Source organism: Gopherus evgoodei, chromosome 4 (genome assembly GCF_007399415.2).
Source record: "Gopherus evgoodei ecotype Sinaloan lineage chromosome 4, rGopEvg1_v1.p, whole genome shotgun sequence".
NCBI lineage: Eukaryota > Metazoa > Chordata > Testudines > Testudinidae > Gopherus > Gopherus evgoodei.
The window spans coordinates 76,599,903-76,613,509 of record NC_044325.1 but is presented as its reverse complement, the minus strand read 5'-3'; the positions used below and the strand labels follow the sequence as shown (position 1 = coordinate 76,613,509).

At 49.8% G+C, this 13,607-nt stretch overlaps 1 protein-coding gene across 14 annotated transcripts in view; it reads left to right on the top strand.

Moving 5' to 3' along the window:
* Positions 1-13,607, top strand: part of DGKZ (diacylglycerol kinase zeta) — a 101,699-nt gene that overhangs the window by 48,185 nt on the left and 39,907 nt on the right. For 4 of the 14 annotated variants that reach the window (XM_030559929.1, XM_030559927.1, XM_030559928.1 and 1 more), the window contains exon 1: positions 12,531-12,911. The exons of 7 other annotated variants lie outside the window; for them this stretch is intronic. In XM_030559929.1, the coding sequence (XP_030415789.1) occupies positions 12,595-12,911 (317 nt within the window). In that variant the 5' untranslated portion in view covers positions 12,531-12,594. 3 more of the 14 variants (XM_030559939.1, XM_030559938.1, XM_030559936.1) reach the window with 2 other exon arrangements.

Genomic DNA, 13,607 nt, shown 5'->3' with positions numbered 1-13,607 from the left:
ACACAGCCAGGAGCCCATCCCCCTCAGCAGCTGCTCCCTGTGCAGTAATTCAGCATCTCAGTTGTAGAGGCGGGGAGCCCAGAAGGGGTTGAGACCTCTGTGCTGTCAGTTCCAATGTATTCCAGAGCCCTCCATGTCCTAGGAGCCCTTCCCCTTGGGTCAAGTGACAGATAAGAAGGGGCAGTTGTGTCTCACTAAGGGCCTGATCCTGCAAAGTGCTGAGGGCTCATATCAAGGTGTTGAGAAGTAGGAGCTTCAAGGGGGGCTTTGTACCTCCCAGTATCAAGCCTGTTTTCTTGCTCTTGTGAGCAAGGGCTGTATGTGTTGTGTTATTCATGCACAGTCTGTGATAGCGAATGGGAGTGGTAGCAGGGGCTGGGTGACAGCAGATGGGAGAGCTGGTGTACATGAGGCAAGCTTTCTGCTAAATTTTCGTCCTCACTGTGAAAACCGTCGAAGAATCCTGTAGCCCAGAGATTTTCATCTGCTATCATAAAACCATTGTGGAGTGTTGCTCTGTGTGATTAAACTGCTGTTACATCCTACCCCAGAGATGTGTCAGTGCTGTGTGAGGTGACTCCTGTACCCTCAGTATAAAGTCAGAGTGCTTGCATTCCCTGGGGTGGCAAGAACAGCGTATAGAAATGTCAGTTGATGCTCAGATTATTTTCAGACTCTGTTTATCTGGATGCTATGTGTGTGGCAGATTATTTTTACCAGCCATTTCCCCTAGCAATAAACCACAGAATGCTTAGTGTCTCCTTGAAAGCAGCACACCCTTCCACCTGTATGACCACGGGGTCTCAGGTACATCTGGCTTTCCTGCACCACATCAGACTGTTGGCTCATCTAATTGGGTGTCCAGTCTCTGGCGATGGCCAGTGCCTGATACTTGAAAGGAAATCTCCCCCAGTGCTCCTGGCCAATTGTGCAACATTGCGTGTGGGCTGGGGAAGTCATGGAGGAGGGAGCAGCAATGGCCCTGAGCTGGGAAGGAGGACGAGTAGGGATCTCGGCAAAGGGGAATTGAGGAAGCATCGTACATGAGAAAATTAAGGGGGTGGGGGAGTAGATTTCTATGGAAACCGAAGCTGAAGGAAAGCTATGGTATGTGAACTGAGCAGGAGTCATAATGCACTCCCTGGACAAACTCCTAGGCCGGTGCCCCTGGTCCCCTCAGCATCCTGATGGCAAGGACACAGCAGATCCCAGAAGGTCTCTGTGTCATGCGGCGAGGGCGATTAATAGCACTTGTACTTCGTGTTTTCCTGAGCTGAGGAGAGTGGAGCCCTCGACAGAGGAAAAACCCCATCTAGCAAACCAGAAGGGGCCTTTTACACACCCTGCCAGCCTTGGCACCTGTCAAACCTTTAGTCCCAGATTTGGACCTTAGCGTCCAAAATATGGGGGTTAGCATGAAAACCTCCAAGCTTAGTTACCAGCTTGGACCTGGTACTTGCTGCCACCACCCAAAAAATTAGAGTGTTTTGGGGCACTCTGGTCCCCCTGAAAAACCTTCCCTGGGGACCCCAAGACCCAAATCCCTTGAGTCTCACAACAAAGGGAAATAATTCTTTTTCCCTTCTCCCCCCCCTCCAGGTGCTCCTGGAGAGATACACAGATACAAGCTCTGGGAATCCAAACAGAGTGACTCCCCCCCCCTCTCCGTTCCCAGTCCTGGAAACAAAAGCACTTTCCTCTTTACCCAGAGGGAATGTAAAATCAGGCTAGCAAATCCAACACACACAGATCTCCCCCTGATTTTTTCCTCTCACCAATTCCCTGGTGAGTACAGACTCAATTTCCCTGAAATTTCCCAGAAAAGAAAACTCCAACAGGTCTCAAAAAGAAAGCTTTATATAAAAAGAGAGAAAAAATACATACAAATGGTCTCTCTCTATTAAGGTGACAAAATACAGGGTCAATTGCTTAAAAGAATATTGAATAAACAGCCTTATTCAAAAAGAATACAAATCAAAGCACTCCAGCACTTATATTCATGCAAATACCAAAGAAAAGAAACCATATAACTTACTATCTGATCTCTTTGTCCTTACACTTAGAAACAGAAGATTAGAAAGCAGAAACTACTTCTCCAAAGCTCAGAGAAGGCAGGCAGACAGACAAAAGACTCAGACACAAAATTCCCTCCACCCAAAGTTAAAAAATCTGGTTTCCTGATTGGTCCTCTGGTCAGGTGCTTCAGGTGAAAGAGACATTAACCCTTAGCTATCTGTTTATGAAAGCACCGCGTTAACAAATCAACAGTCTGCTAGGACGACATTGCCTCGGGCGCTCAAAACATCCACGCCATGCTCTTGGCTTTTGGTAGTCAGAGGTGAGGAAGTTCTTGTAGCCTGCCTGCCTGCCCCTTGTCATAACACATTCCCAGATTTGGACCTTAGCATCCAAAATATGGGTGTTAGCATGAAAACCTCCAAGCTTAGTTACCAGCTTGGACCTGGTAAAGCTGCCACCACCCAAAAAATTAGTGTGTTGGGGCACTCTGGTCCCCCCAAAAACCTTCCCTGGGGACCCCAAGACCCAAATTCCTTGAGTCTCACAACAAAGGGAAATAAACCATTTCCCTTCTCCCTCCTCTTTCCAGGTGTTCCCTCCCTGGGTTCCTGGAGAGATACACAGAAGCAAGCTCCATGAATCTAAACAGAGGGATTCCACCCTCCCTATTTCCAGTCCTGGAAAACAGAAGTACCGAGAGAGAGCCAAGCTCCCCCCCCCCCTTCACCCAGAGGGAATGCAAAGTCAGGCTAGTAAATCTAACACACACAGATTTCCCCCTGACTTCTTCCTCCCACCAATTCCCTCGTGAGCTACAGACTCAATTCCCTGGAGTTCCCCACTAAAGAAAAACTCCAACGGGTCTTAAAAAAAAAAGCTTTATGTAAAAAAAAAAAAAGAAAAAAAAGAAAAATACATACAAATGGTCTCTCTGTATTAAGGTGACAAATACAGGGTCAATTGCTTAAGAAATATGAATAAACAGCCTTATTAAAAAAGAATACAATTCAAAACACTCCAGCAACTACACACATGTAAATACAAAAAAAAACCCATATAAATCACTATCTTATCTTTTGTACTTACAACTGGGAAACAGAAGATTAGAAAAGCAGGAGGCAGAAAAATCCTCATAGCCGAGAGAGTACAGGCATAAGACAAAGGACTCACACACAAACTTCCCTCCACCCAGATTTGAAAAAGTCTTGTTTCCTAATTGGTCCTCTGGTCAGGTGTTTCCGGTTACTCCTTTCCAGGTGAAAGAGACATTAACCCTTAGCTATCTGTTTATGACACCCCTCCCCTCTGTTTTGAAACAAATTCTTGCCAATCACTAACAATGCAGGGAGGAGGCCACAGGAACCCACCCACTACCCCAGGGCAAGAGCATGTCTTGATTGCTGCTGGTCTGAGCCTCTGGAGCGCTGCCCTCCTAGCAGGTTTGGTGGTGGGAGATGGAGTGCCAGGACTGGCAGGGTGTGTAAGGGATTTCATTCAGTTCTGGGCAGCTCAGTACTAGGAATAGATCAAGAAAGTGGAGGAGCTCAAAGAATAACACGAAACTCAAGTAGTGCTAGAGGGACAGCTAGTGGGTGAGCAAAGTAGCAGTCTGCAATCAGAGAAAGATGTAAAGGGATTGTTCGTTGTGATGTGCAGGGATGTAACTAGGGATGATTGGGGAGACAGGGGAACTTAGGCTGAATCTCAGGAAGCACTTCTGGACGGAGAAGCCCTGGAAAATGTGCAAGAGGGACCCATCATGCCTGGGCTCCATCGGTTGAGGAGCCAAAGCAGTCAGCTTTTGGGCCTAGGTGAAGCAGGAACTCTATAGATATAATCCAGACCTGTAGTCTTTCTGGCTTTTATAAGCTTTATGGCTTGGTCCAGTTCTTTGTCTGAAAAAGGAGCCATCAGGTTTGAATCCACACTAGGAGCCTGCTGCTTCTCTGAAAGCTCAATTTTAACTGCATGGCTGAAGACTTTTACCCAAGTTCTGTGTATGTCCACTAGCTGGGATGCATTTGTGGTGACTGGAAATGCCTTTTTGCAAAGGACAGAATAATCTCCGGAAAGTCTTTTGATGGTTTGCCAGGCTAGCCAGCTAGAGTGAGAACAGTCAATCTTAACTGACTCACTGTCTCTCCATCGATCATGCTTGGTTTGATCCAGCAGTTGAATGAGTTCCTGTTTGTCACCAGCTGATCTGAATTCCTGGTACAACTTAATTGCCTCTGACCACCACCTAGGGATATACTGTTGGCAATAGCCTCTAGGGATCAAATTATTAGCAGCTACACAAATTAATTTGCAGAAAATTTGGTAAGTGTCATTTATACTGGTTGGACATGTCAAGTCCAACTCAGCCAGTTTGCTGACAGATGTGTCTAGTTCTGTTTAAAAGACCCATCGAGCTTTCAAAAATTGCACTGGGCCTTGGTAAGCCGTTTGTTGCTGATATCCACAGGCCTGTGGTGATCAAAGATGGCTGATGCAGAGACTTCGGAAAAGCTTTGAACACCTTGTGTTGTATGGCCACTGGCAGCCTTTGCCTAGAAGATGATGTTGGGTGAGGAACTTGTCACCCGTCTGCTATTGTGAAACCTTGCCATTTGCTTTGGTCACAGAGAAGTTGTAGATCAGCAACTGACAACCTCGCCACTGGACTCTCTCCGTCTGTGTTGTCGTCAGAGTATCCCCAATTGTAACTCTGCAGTATGGTCAGTGTGACGAACTGGGAAAGTTCTTAATGTTTTCTCTGAATACTGTATTGGTGCCTCAGTGTCCCCATGGCAGTTCTTAAGTATCTGGCAGAGCAAAGGGCCAGTGCACCTAAATGCCTGACACACTGTCTCCTAGCAACTGATGGCCTGGGCCCCTCCCCTGCAAAGGTACCAGCTGAAGGTGTTGGAGACAAAGGGATCAGGTGACCTCCTGGCCCGGGAAAGGGGCTGAGGAGAGAGGAGGGGCTGGGAGGGGTTGTTAGTCTGGAGCTGGCTGGGGTCAAGGGTGGACGGCAGACCTGGGGGTCTGGCTCACTGCCCCCCAGAATGGACCCAGCCGAGGGGTCCGGTTCGCTGTATCTACAAGCTCTGTTTTAGACCCTGTTCCTGTCATCGAATAAACCTCTGTTTTACTGGCTGGCTGAGAGTCACGTCTGACTGCAAAGTGGGGGTGCAGAACCCGGTGGCTTCCCCAGGACCCCGCTGGGGTGGACTCGCTGTGGGAAGCGCACGGAGGGGCAGAGGATGCTGAATGCTCCAAGGAGAGACCCAGGAGGTGAAGCTGTGTGAGCTTCTTGCCCTGAACAAGTCTGCTCCAAGGGAGAGGAGGCTCCCCAAAGTCCTGACTGGCTTGGTGGGGAGGAGTTCCGGAGCATCGCCCAGTGACTCCGTGACAGTCAGCAACCAAGTTTAATGGTTAGGATTCCTGATATTTTTCCTTATTCTCTTCCTCCTAGTGCCTAGGCAGCTTTGTGTGTCCCTCCACTGGCTCTCCTGGTCTACAGTGCTGTCCCTGCTGCCCAGGGCTCCGTGTAGGGGAGCTCTGAATCTGCAGCTGCCTCTCTTTGTGCAAACTAAACCTGGGCAGGCAACTCCAGAGGATGGGACCGTGGAGATGTGTTGCCTGGGGGAAAAGGCTCTTTCCAAGGTTACTTTATTCGTGATCGCTTCCAGCTATAAGAGCCAGAGGACCCTGCCTGCGTGACTTTGCCAGTCTGTTTATTATGCTGGGGCCCCATCTGCCTTTTGTCAGAGTGATATGATCTCCATTAGGAAAGCTCATCATGACCCTGATGGCAGATCATTAGCAGATCAAAGCCACCACATTGTGAGTACAGAGGGATTATAATAATGCAGGGCCCTGGAGTATGCAACATTATTTCTCTTCCCCCACCCTGGTGAATGCCAGATTGCCTCTGCAAGGCCCCTTTATCCAAGGTATCCTGAGTTCACTCTGGAATAATCACAGGCACTAAACGTTCCTTCCCATCTTACCGTCAAAGAATATTTTAAACAGCTTCCAAACCACAGCAAGATGATAGAAATCTGAAAGGCTCAGACCGATGGATGCTGTGGAATTTCTCACAGCTCTGTTAATGCACCTGACTCTCAACACGCAGTCGTCCCTCAGGTCTGGGCTCTGCACACAGCTCTGCCCCTCAAACCTGGGCTGTGGCACCCCCTTGCTAGTCCACCCCACCTACAGCACTGCCAAAGCACGTTAGTCTTGGCCCTTGGGGGTATGTCTACATATTTTTGAGCAAGCCTCCCGGCCCAGGCTCACACATTCTGGCTAGCAGGGCTCGCACTAGGAGTCTAAAACTAGATGAGCAGCTGGTGCTTTGAAATCACCATTTTGGCTGGAGCTCGGGTTCCAGAGCCTATTGATGGGGTGGGCTTCAGAGCCTGAGCTCCATCCTGAGCTGTGACTCCAAAGCGCTGACTACATAGCTAGTTTTAGAGCACAAGCCTTATTGCCCAGAATCTGTCAACCCGGGCTGGAGGGGTTCACTCCCGCACGCTCCAAAAAATGCTGTGTAGACAAACCCAAGCAGGCCCTAAAAGATCCCATGGTGTGGTTTGGAAGATTTATTTTGTTCTGCCAACCTGCTCTAAAATTCCCTGCAATTTCCACTGGACACGGGTTTCTTCTTCCATCTTAGATCTAAGATGTTGTGTAGCATTGCTGTGCAGCTGTTAAATAGCTGCCATGTGTGTCCCATGCTGACAGTAAGTAACACGATTCTTATGTGTACTGGATGTGCACTTTGGGACCCCTCCAGGTAGAAGGAGCCATAGCAAAGTACCATACAAAACCTTTTAGCTCAGAATTCAGATTGCTCAAGTGTATTTGCTCTGAAAAATGTCAACCTGATAAAGGAAGGAAATGGTGTTAAGACAAGTCATTCCCACCCACCACAATAGCAGCATCCAGGCATTTAGCATACCACCAGCATGACCCTGAGTGTGACCACGCACCAGTGTGCTAGCAACTCTGTAAGGCTGCTCAGAGCTGCTCTAGATTACGTGGTGGTTAAAGTTATGTTGGCCAGCTTGTGCTAGCCTTGCCACTGTTTCTCACTGTGGTGGAGCTGCATAATAATGCAATGGTAGGAGAATAGCAGAAAATCTGTCTTGTAGACAAGGCCCTTCGTATTCACTTCCGATTTAGCAGGACTGTAGCCCACAAGACACCCATGCTAGAACTTCAAAGACCTCTGCAGTGCACAATCATGCCTCCCGCCTTCGTAATGATACTTAGCTTAAAATTACAGTTCTGGGATTTTTATGTACCGCATGCCAGGCAGAGGGGGAAGGAGGAGTTAATCATATGCTCACTATCTCTTACTTACCTAGTCTGTGGTAACTATGGCAGCATTAAACTCACGAGTCACACAGTGAAGATCTGGGAGAAAGTTATTGGTAAGAGACTACGAAGAAAAGTAAAGTTCAGTGACAATCAGTTTGGATCCATGACAGGCAAGTCAGCCGTGGATGCTCTCTTTGCATAAAGATTGCTGTGGAAAAATATAGAAAAAAGAGGGAAAACATTGCACATGGTATTTGTGGATCTTAAGAAGACTTATGACCGTGTTTCAAGTGAGGTTGGCTGATGGTGTATGAGAATGAAGAAGATACCTGACTTGTCCAGGGCATTTATACAGGTGCTGTTACCACAGTTAAAAGGCCATGTGGAGAAAATGAAGAGTTTCTAGTAAGAGTTGAAATGTCCAGGCTCATCACTGAACCCCTTTTTGTTTGCCTTGGTGCTTGATGCGCTTACAGAAAACATCCAGGTGCATGTTTTTGCAGACAATGTGCTTGTAAGTGGAAGAAGATGGAGATGCTTACTTGAAAGAAACAGCATGAAAATCAGCAGAAATAAAACCGAGTGTGTGTCTGTAGATTTGATGGTACTCTAAAGGAAGACAACGAGACTTTTTAAGTCTTTGGGGCCAACCACTATCAAAGGCACAGACCTTGAAGTGCCTAGGTTAGATAGTACAGGATAATAGTGAACTCAACGACGAATTTATAAGCAGAACAGGAAAGGTATAGACTAACTGGAGAGACGTGAGCAGAGTGGATTGTGATAGGAGAGTGCCTATCAAATTGAAAAGTAAGATCTGCAAGACAGTAATTAGGCCTTCACTTTTTGTATGGGGCTGAGGAAGAGAAAGGAGCAGATATTGAATACAGTGGAAATTAAAATATTAAGGTGGATGCTTGGAGTTATAAGGGTGGACCATGTTTGTAATGAACAGATGAAGGGAAGTGGGAAAGTGGTACCACTTAGGCCTTGGCTACACTTGAGAGTTACAGAGCTGGTGGTGGCTTTATAGCGCTATAACTCACTCCCTATCCACACTGGCAAGGCACGTACAGCGCTGTATCTCCGTGGCTACAGCGCTGCTTGTACTCTACCTCCCCGAGAGGAATAAAGAGTATAGCGCTGCTGCTGGGGCGCCAGTGTAAACAGGGAATAATTTTAGTATGTTGTGACTGACTTCCCGAAGCTTCCCAATCCTTTTAAGTGAAGGTTCTGCTCTTTGTTTTGTTGTGAACTCCGGGTTCCCAGAGCTGCTTATCAAAAAAACAAACACAGCTTCTGTTTGCTGTGAATGAACAGAGGTGGGGGGCTCCCTTTGAAACGCCCACAGCTAGTGTTTGCTTGAGGGGGGGAGGGGGCTTGAGAGAAGCAGCGTGCGGAGGGAGTGGGCGGTCTGTTTTGGGGAGCAGCTGCTTATCTGGTCTGTTTGCTTTCAGTGAGTGAGAGGGGGTGGTGGAGGGGGTCAGAACTTGCAAGGCAGCTGCTGACACAGTGTCAGCTGCAAAAATCCACTCTCTCCCCCACGCTCCCTGTCACACTCCACCCCACCCCACCCCTTTTGAAAAGCACGTTGCAGCCACTTGAATGCTGAGATAGCTGCCCATAATGCACCGCTCCCAATGCCACTGCAGGTGCTGCAAATGTGGCCACGACAGTGCGCTGGTAGCTGTCAGTGTGGACAGACTGCAGTGCTTTCATTACTCACCTGGACAGGTGTAACTTCCAGTGCTGTACAGCTGCAAGTGTAGCCATACCCTTAGAGAGAAGCTGAGGGAGTTGAGGCTTTGATGGTTAGGGCATGTGAAAAAAAGATTGGAAGAATATATAGGAAACAGGGTGTTAAACTTAGAAGTGGAGGGTGAGGGAAGGGTTGGAAAACCCAAATCTAGGAGGATGCATGTCATACAAAAGGATTTCATTAGCTGCAGCCTAGCCAAGAAACTTCAAGACAGTGGAATAGAGAAGAAGGACTCATAGATCAGACCCTATATAGCTGGGATTAAGGCTAGAAGAAATGGATGGAGGCTGAGGACACGTGGCTGGAAACCGAATCTTGGAGAGGCAGAGGAGAATTGTTCGCTGGAGAATGGGAGTGTGGATCTGGTCAAATAACATCACCTCCATTTAAAAATGTGCCAATCAGGCCAGTGCTGAAGCCTTCTCCATCTGCTGCTCAAAGCTTTTCTCCTGCAGCTGCAGTATCTTGGCCACCTGACAGCACTGGGCAAAGAGCTTGAGAGTCATTTAAAGCGCTCTCCAGCTGAAGAGTGAGGTTTTGAGCAAAGCAGATATGATTATTTCCCCAGCCCTGCTCTAAGTCTCTTAACCAGTCTGTATTCTCCAAGTGCGAGGCAGGCACCTTCTACCCTACATTTACAGTTAGTTTCTACTTGTAAACTCTGAGTGCTAAGATCTGATATGTCTAGAATTCTGTAATGTGTGAAATGTCAGCACTTAGAATTTATGAGTAGAAAACTTGATGGGGTGGCAGGAGGGGGAGGGAGGAAATTGAGTAACAGAGGGTAGTGGGCAAAGAGGGGGTCTTCCCAAGATCTCCCAGAGGGGAGCTATCGTCATGCACCAGTGGGATGTGCACAGGAAGGGAGCTGTTCTCCTGCAGACTATAGGAAATCCAGCAGGAATCATTGTGTAACTGGAGCAGGGAGCTCCAAGATACCTGCACTGAAAGCATCCTGTGCCATGCTCCGTCTTGCTCAGCATGTTACCTCCTCCTCAAGTGAGAATGTAGGCGAATTTGGGTTTGGGAATGCAGTTTGGGTTAAAGGGAATTGCCTCTCAGCAGTGCTAAGTCCAAAGGTTACACCTGGCTTTAAAAAATGTCAGTTCTGTTTTTTACCTGAAGTTCTCTGCAGAGCAATGGATCTAGGAATGGTCTGTAAACTCAGTGCTGTCAGGGCATTTGTTTTAAACAATGAGATCCTTCAACTTCCTCCAGTGCTGGGAACCAGGAGATCATAGCGGCCTGGGCTAGTCCATGAGACATAGAAAGGGAAAACTAGAGTACAAGAGAAGGAGCCTCAGGAGCCAGCTCCCATGGTGATGGAGGCGGGATGCAGAGGGAACTAGCAGCAGAGCATGCTGGAAAGGGCACAGAAACCACCTCAGTGGGGACAAGTGCATTAGGTCTAAATGTTTGCTTGGGGCAAGTGGTGTTTCGTGGCTGCATCTCTTTAAGGTCATGCCTACACTGCAGGCGCTACAGCAGCACAGCTATGGTGCTGTACCTTCGTCGCTGTAGTGCCATAGTGTAGACACTTCTCAGAGCAACTAAAGGGGTCGTTCTGGCACTGTAGGTAATCCACCTCCTTGAGTGACAGTGGCTAGGGCCACAGAAGCATTCTTCCATCTGCCCCGGGGTGGGGGGTTTGGCATACAGAGCTCAGGGACAGGAATTTTTCACAGCTAAATGGAGAAAATGTTTAAGCATAGACCGGGCCAAAGAAAAGCACTTGTCTGCAGAGTGGCACTGTGACTCTCACTGCGGTGCTCCATCATTGCACAACTACCTCCAGGTCTCCTTTTAACCAGCAAGTGGTGGACTGAGTTTACACCCAGGCCCAGACTCCCCAGAGGTGTCCGTGACTCTGCTCGGTTAGGACTGATGTTGGAGTCCTGTACTCAAGAGTGCTGTGGGTCTCACTCTGTGGAAAGCTGCTGCAGGAGCATACACTGTTGCACTGTTATTAACCAGGAGACTGGGTTGAAGTAGGGGTCCCCTGTGCAGAATCCTTTCTGCTTATGCCCTTTTCCAGCACCATCAGACATGCACTTTGTAGTAGTCAAGACAAATGGGGGCTTAGAATCCGTTCACTGTGCAGTGGAAGGGCTGGGATCTGCAGTCCTGACCCCTTCCCAGAACTAGACCATGGGGCTGGAGCTGTCCCTCTTTGGTTTGGTCCCAGCTCTGCTCCCTCCCAGGGCAGAATGAATGGCACTCATCTTTGCAAGGTCCTTGTAACCCAGATGGAGGCCAGATCATACCCAACACCTTTCCCTCCCTCCTGTCCTAACCATGGTCAGCAACCCCGAGGGGGGAGGGGGCGTGAAATTGGAGTATCCTTGAGGTGCTCCATATATTGGCAGGTAGGGAGCAATGTTGTACACCCCTCGGTGGGGCTGAGTGTGGTGCCTCCACAGCATTCCCACCCCCAGCTGCCTTGGAAGGCAGAGGCTGGCTGCAAATCCAGGCTAGTGTCTCCTGCATGGAGACTACTGCCCCTCGCTGTCCTCAAGTGCAGGGTTGGGACTTATCTCCTATCTTCCAGCTGGTCCAGTATGGGATGTCCCCAAATCTAGGTGTTCTGCTTCATCACTCATGAACAACTCCTGAACCACCAGACAAACCCTTCAGACTTCTCACCATCCCACTTCTCCTTTTTTGCCTTGCGCGGGGGTTTCCTTGCCCTGCATTGGCCTCTAATGTTGTAATATCTAGTAAAGGTCTCCTGGCAGCAGCAGCACCCCATGTCAGCTTTCCCATGTGTCCCCCTCTTTCTCTCTGATGCCCCTCACAACAGTACTCATTGAGTCCCCCCAGAGCTCCCTCACAGCATGCTTCCCTGCAGAGAGTGGTAGTACTCATCCCTGACTGGGGCTTGCAAACCTTGTAGAAGGTTTGACGAGAGCCCCTCCCCCTTTAATTGCCGGTTTCTGTGTTAACAGCCACTGCTTGAGGCACCCCCAGTCACTATGGACACCTTTTTTAAAAGGCACTTCAGGAGGAAGGTGTCGTCATTGGGTTCCCAGCGTGCCAGCGTTGTGTCAGTGCCCACTGGCAAAGCCAGGCGGCGCTCCATGGTGGGCATGCCCTCAGCCTCACTGGCACAGCACCGCCGCAGGTCCAGCACCCAGCTGCAGAGCTTTTCCTGCCTGGGCTCCCCAGACAAGGGCAGCATGAGCCCCCGGCGTCGCTCCAGCACCACCCCGCCCCACCTCAGCCCCAGGTTTGCTGTCCAGAAGAAGCGCGGGGGCCAAGTGCACACCATCGATACCCAACTCATGGTTCCCTCCATGCTACTGGCCAGCCTCATCCAAGTAAGCGAGGCAGAGGAAGGGAGGCGGATGGCTTGTTCTGAAGGCTCTGGATCCGAGTCGCCCTGGGAGGAGCTAAAGAAGGGCTGTGGCAGGGAGGAGACTGTCTCCTCAGGAGCCAGGTTGGATCGGCATGAACTGCAGGCTAAGCTTCCCCCAAGGAACGGGCGCCGTACCCTGCACCCTATCCGCATGAGGTCTCTCCTGCGAGCTCCAGGCTGCCTGCGCCGCTGCTCCACCCACCTCCTGCCTGCAGATTTTGTGTACAGCAAGGCAGCCTGCGGGCTGCAGGGCTATTACCGACGCCTCAGCCAGCCACGGCTCTCAGGGGAGATCCCCAGGCCAGGCGCTCTGCTCCCACCATGCAGAGCACGGCTGGCTGCCAAGAGATGGAAGGTTCCTACTAGAGCTAGGCAGCCATCAGAAACCACATATGAATGCTTGGGAATTGAGCCTGCCTATGGCAACTATACCAGTGCCTTCCCTAAAGCCTGGAGCCCCCAGCTGCTGTATGTATGGTGTTCTCGGAGGTGGAGGGGGGAAGGGCTCAGAGGGATAGTCCAGGCCAAGGCTGGGGCAGTATTGAAGGGAGCAGAGACTGGCATAGTGTGTCTAGCTTATCTGGCATGGGTGGGAAAGGTGAGGGCTTGGCTGACACATTGGCATGGAGTACCAAGCCTTGCTGGATCAGGGCAAATGGAGGGGATGGGGAAAGGGAGCTGGAGGGTCTGCATGGGGCCTTGGGGTAGGATGAGGGAAGGGGCTAGCACAGGACCCTCTGCCAGGGCTCGCTGCAGCTCCCAGCCATGTGCTCCATATGTTTGTGGACTAGGAGAAGCCAGGGAGTCAGTGTCTCCATTTCCTTCTCCTCTGGTCAAAGGCCAATCACCCTCTTGTCCATCTGTGTGTGTCCGACTGGCTGCTGAGTTTGTTTTGAGGCTGTTTGCAGTACCCCTGTGCTTGCTGCTTCTCCCAGCTGCTGGTGCCAGGTGCAGGCGTGAATAAGGGATCATGAGAGGGGATGTTTCTGGGATGGGGAAAGGATGTGTCCAGTTTCTCCAGTTGGCTTTCTGTGCCCAGCTCCACTGGTTGCTGGGCTCAGAGGCTGCACAACTCCCTGCCCGGGCAGCTACTGGAAATGGCACTGCCATGGTGGGAGGGGTCAAAGTCTTTGCTGAGGTTGTCAGTCCCAGGCGAATGACTGC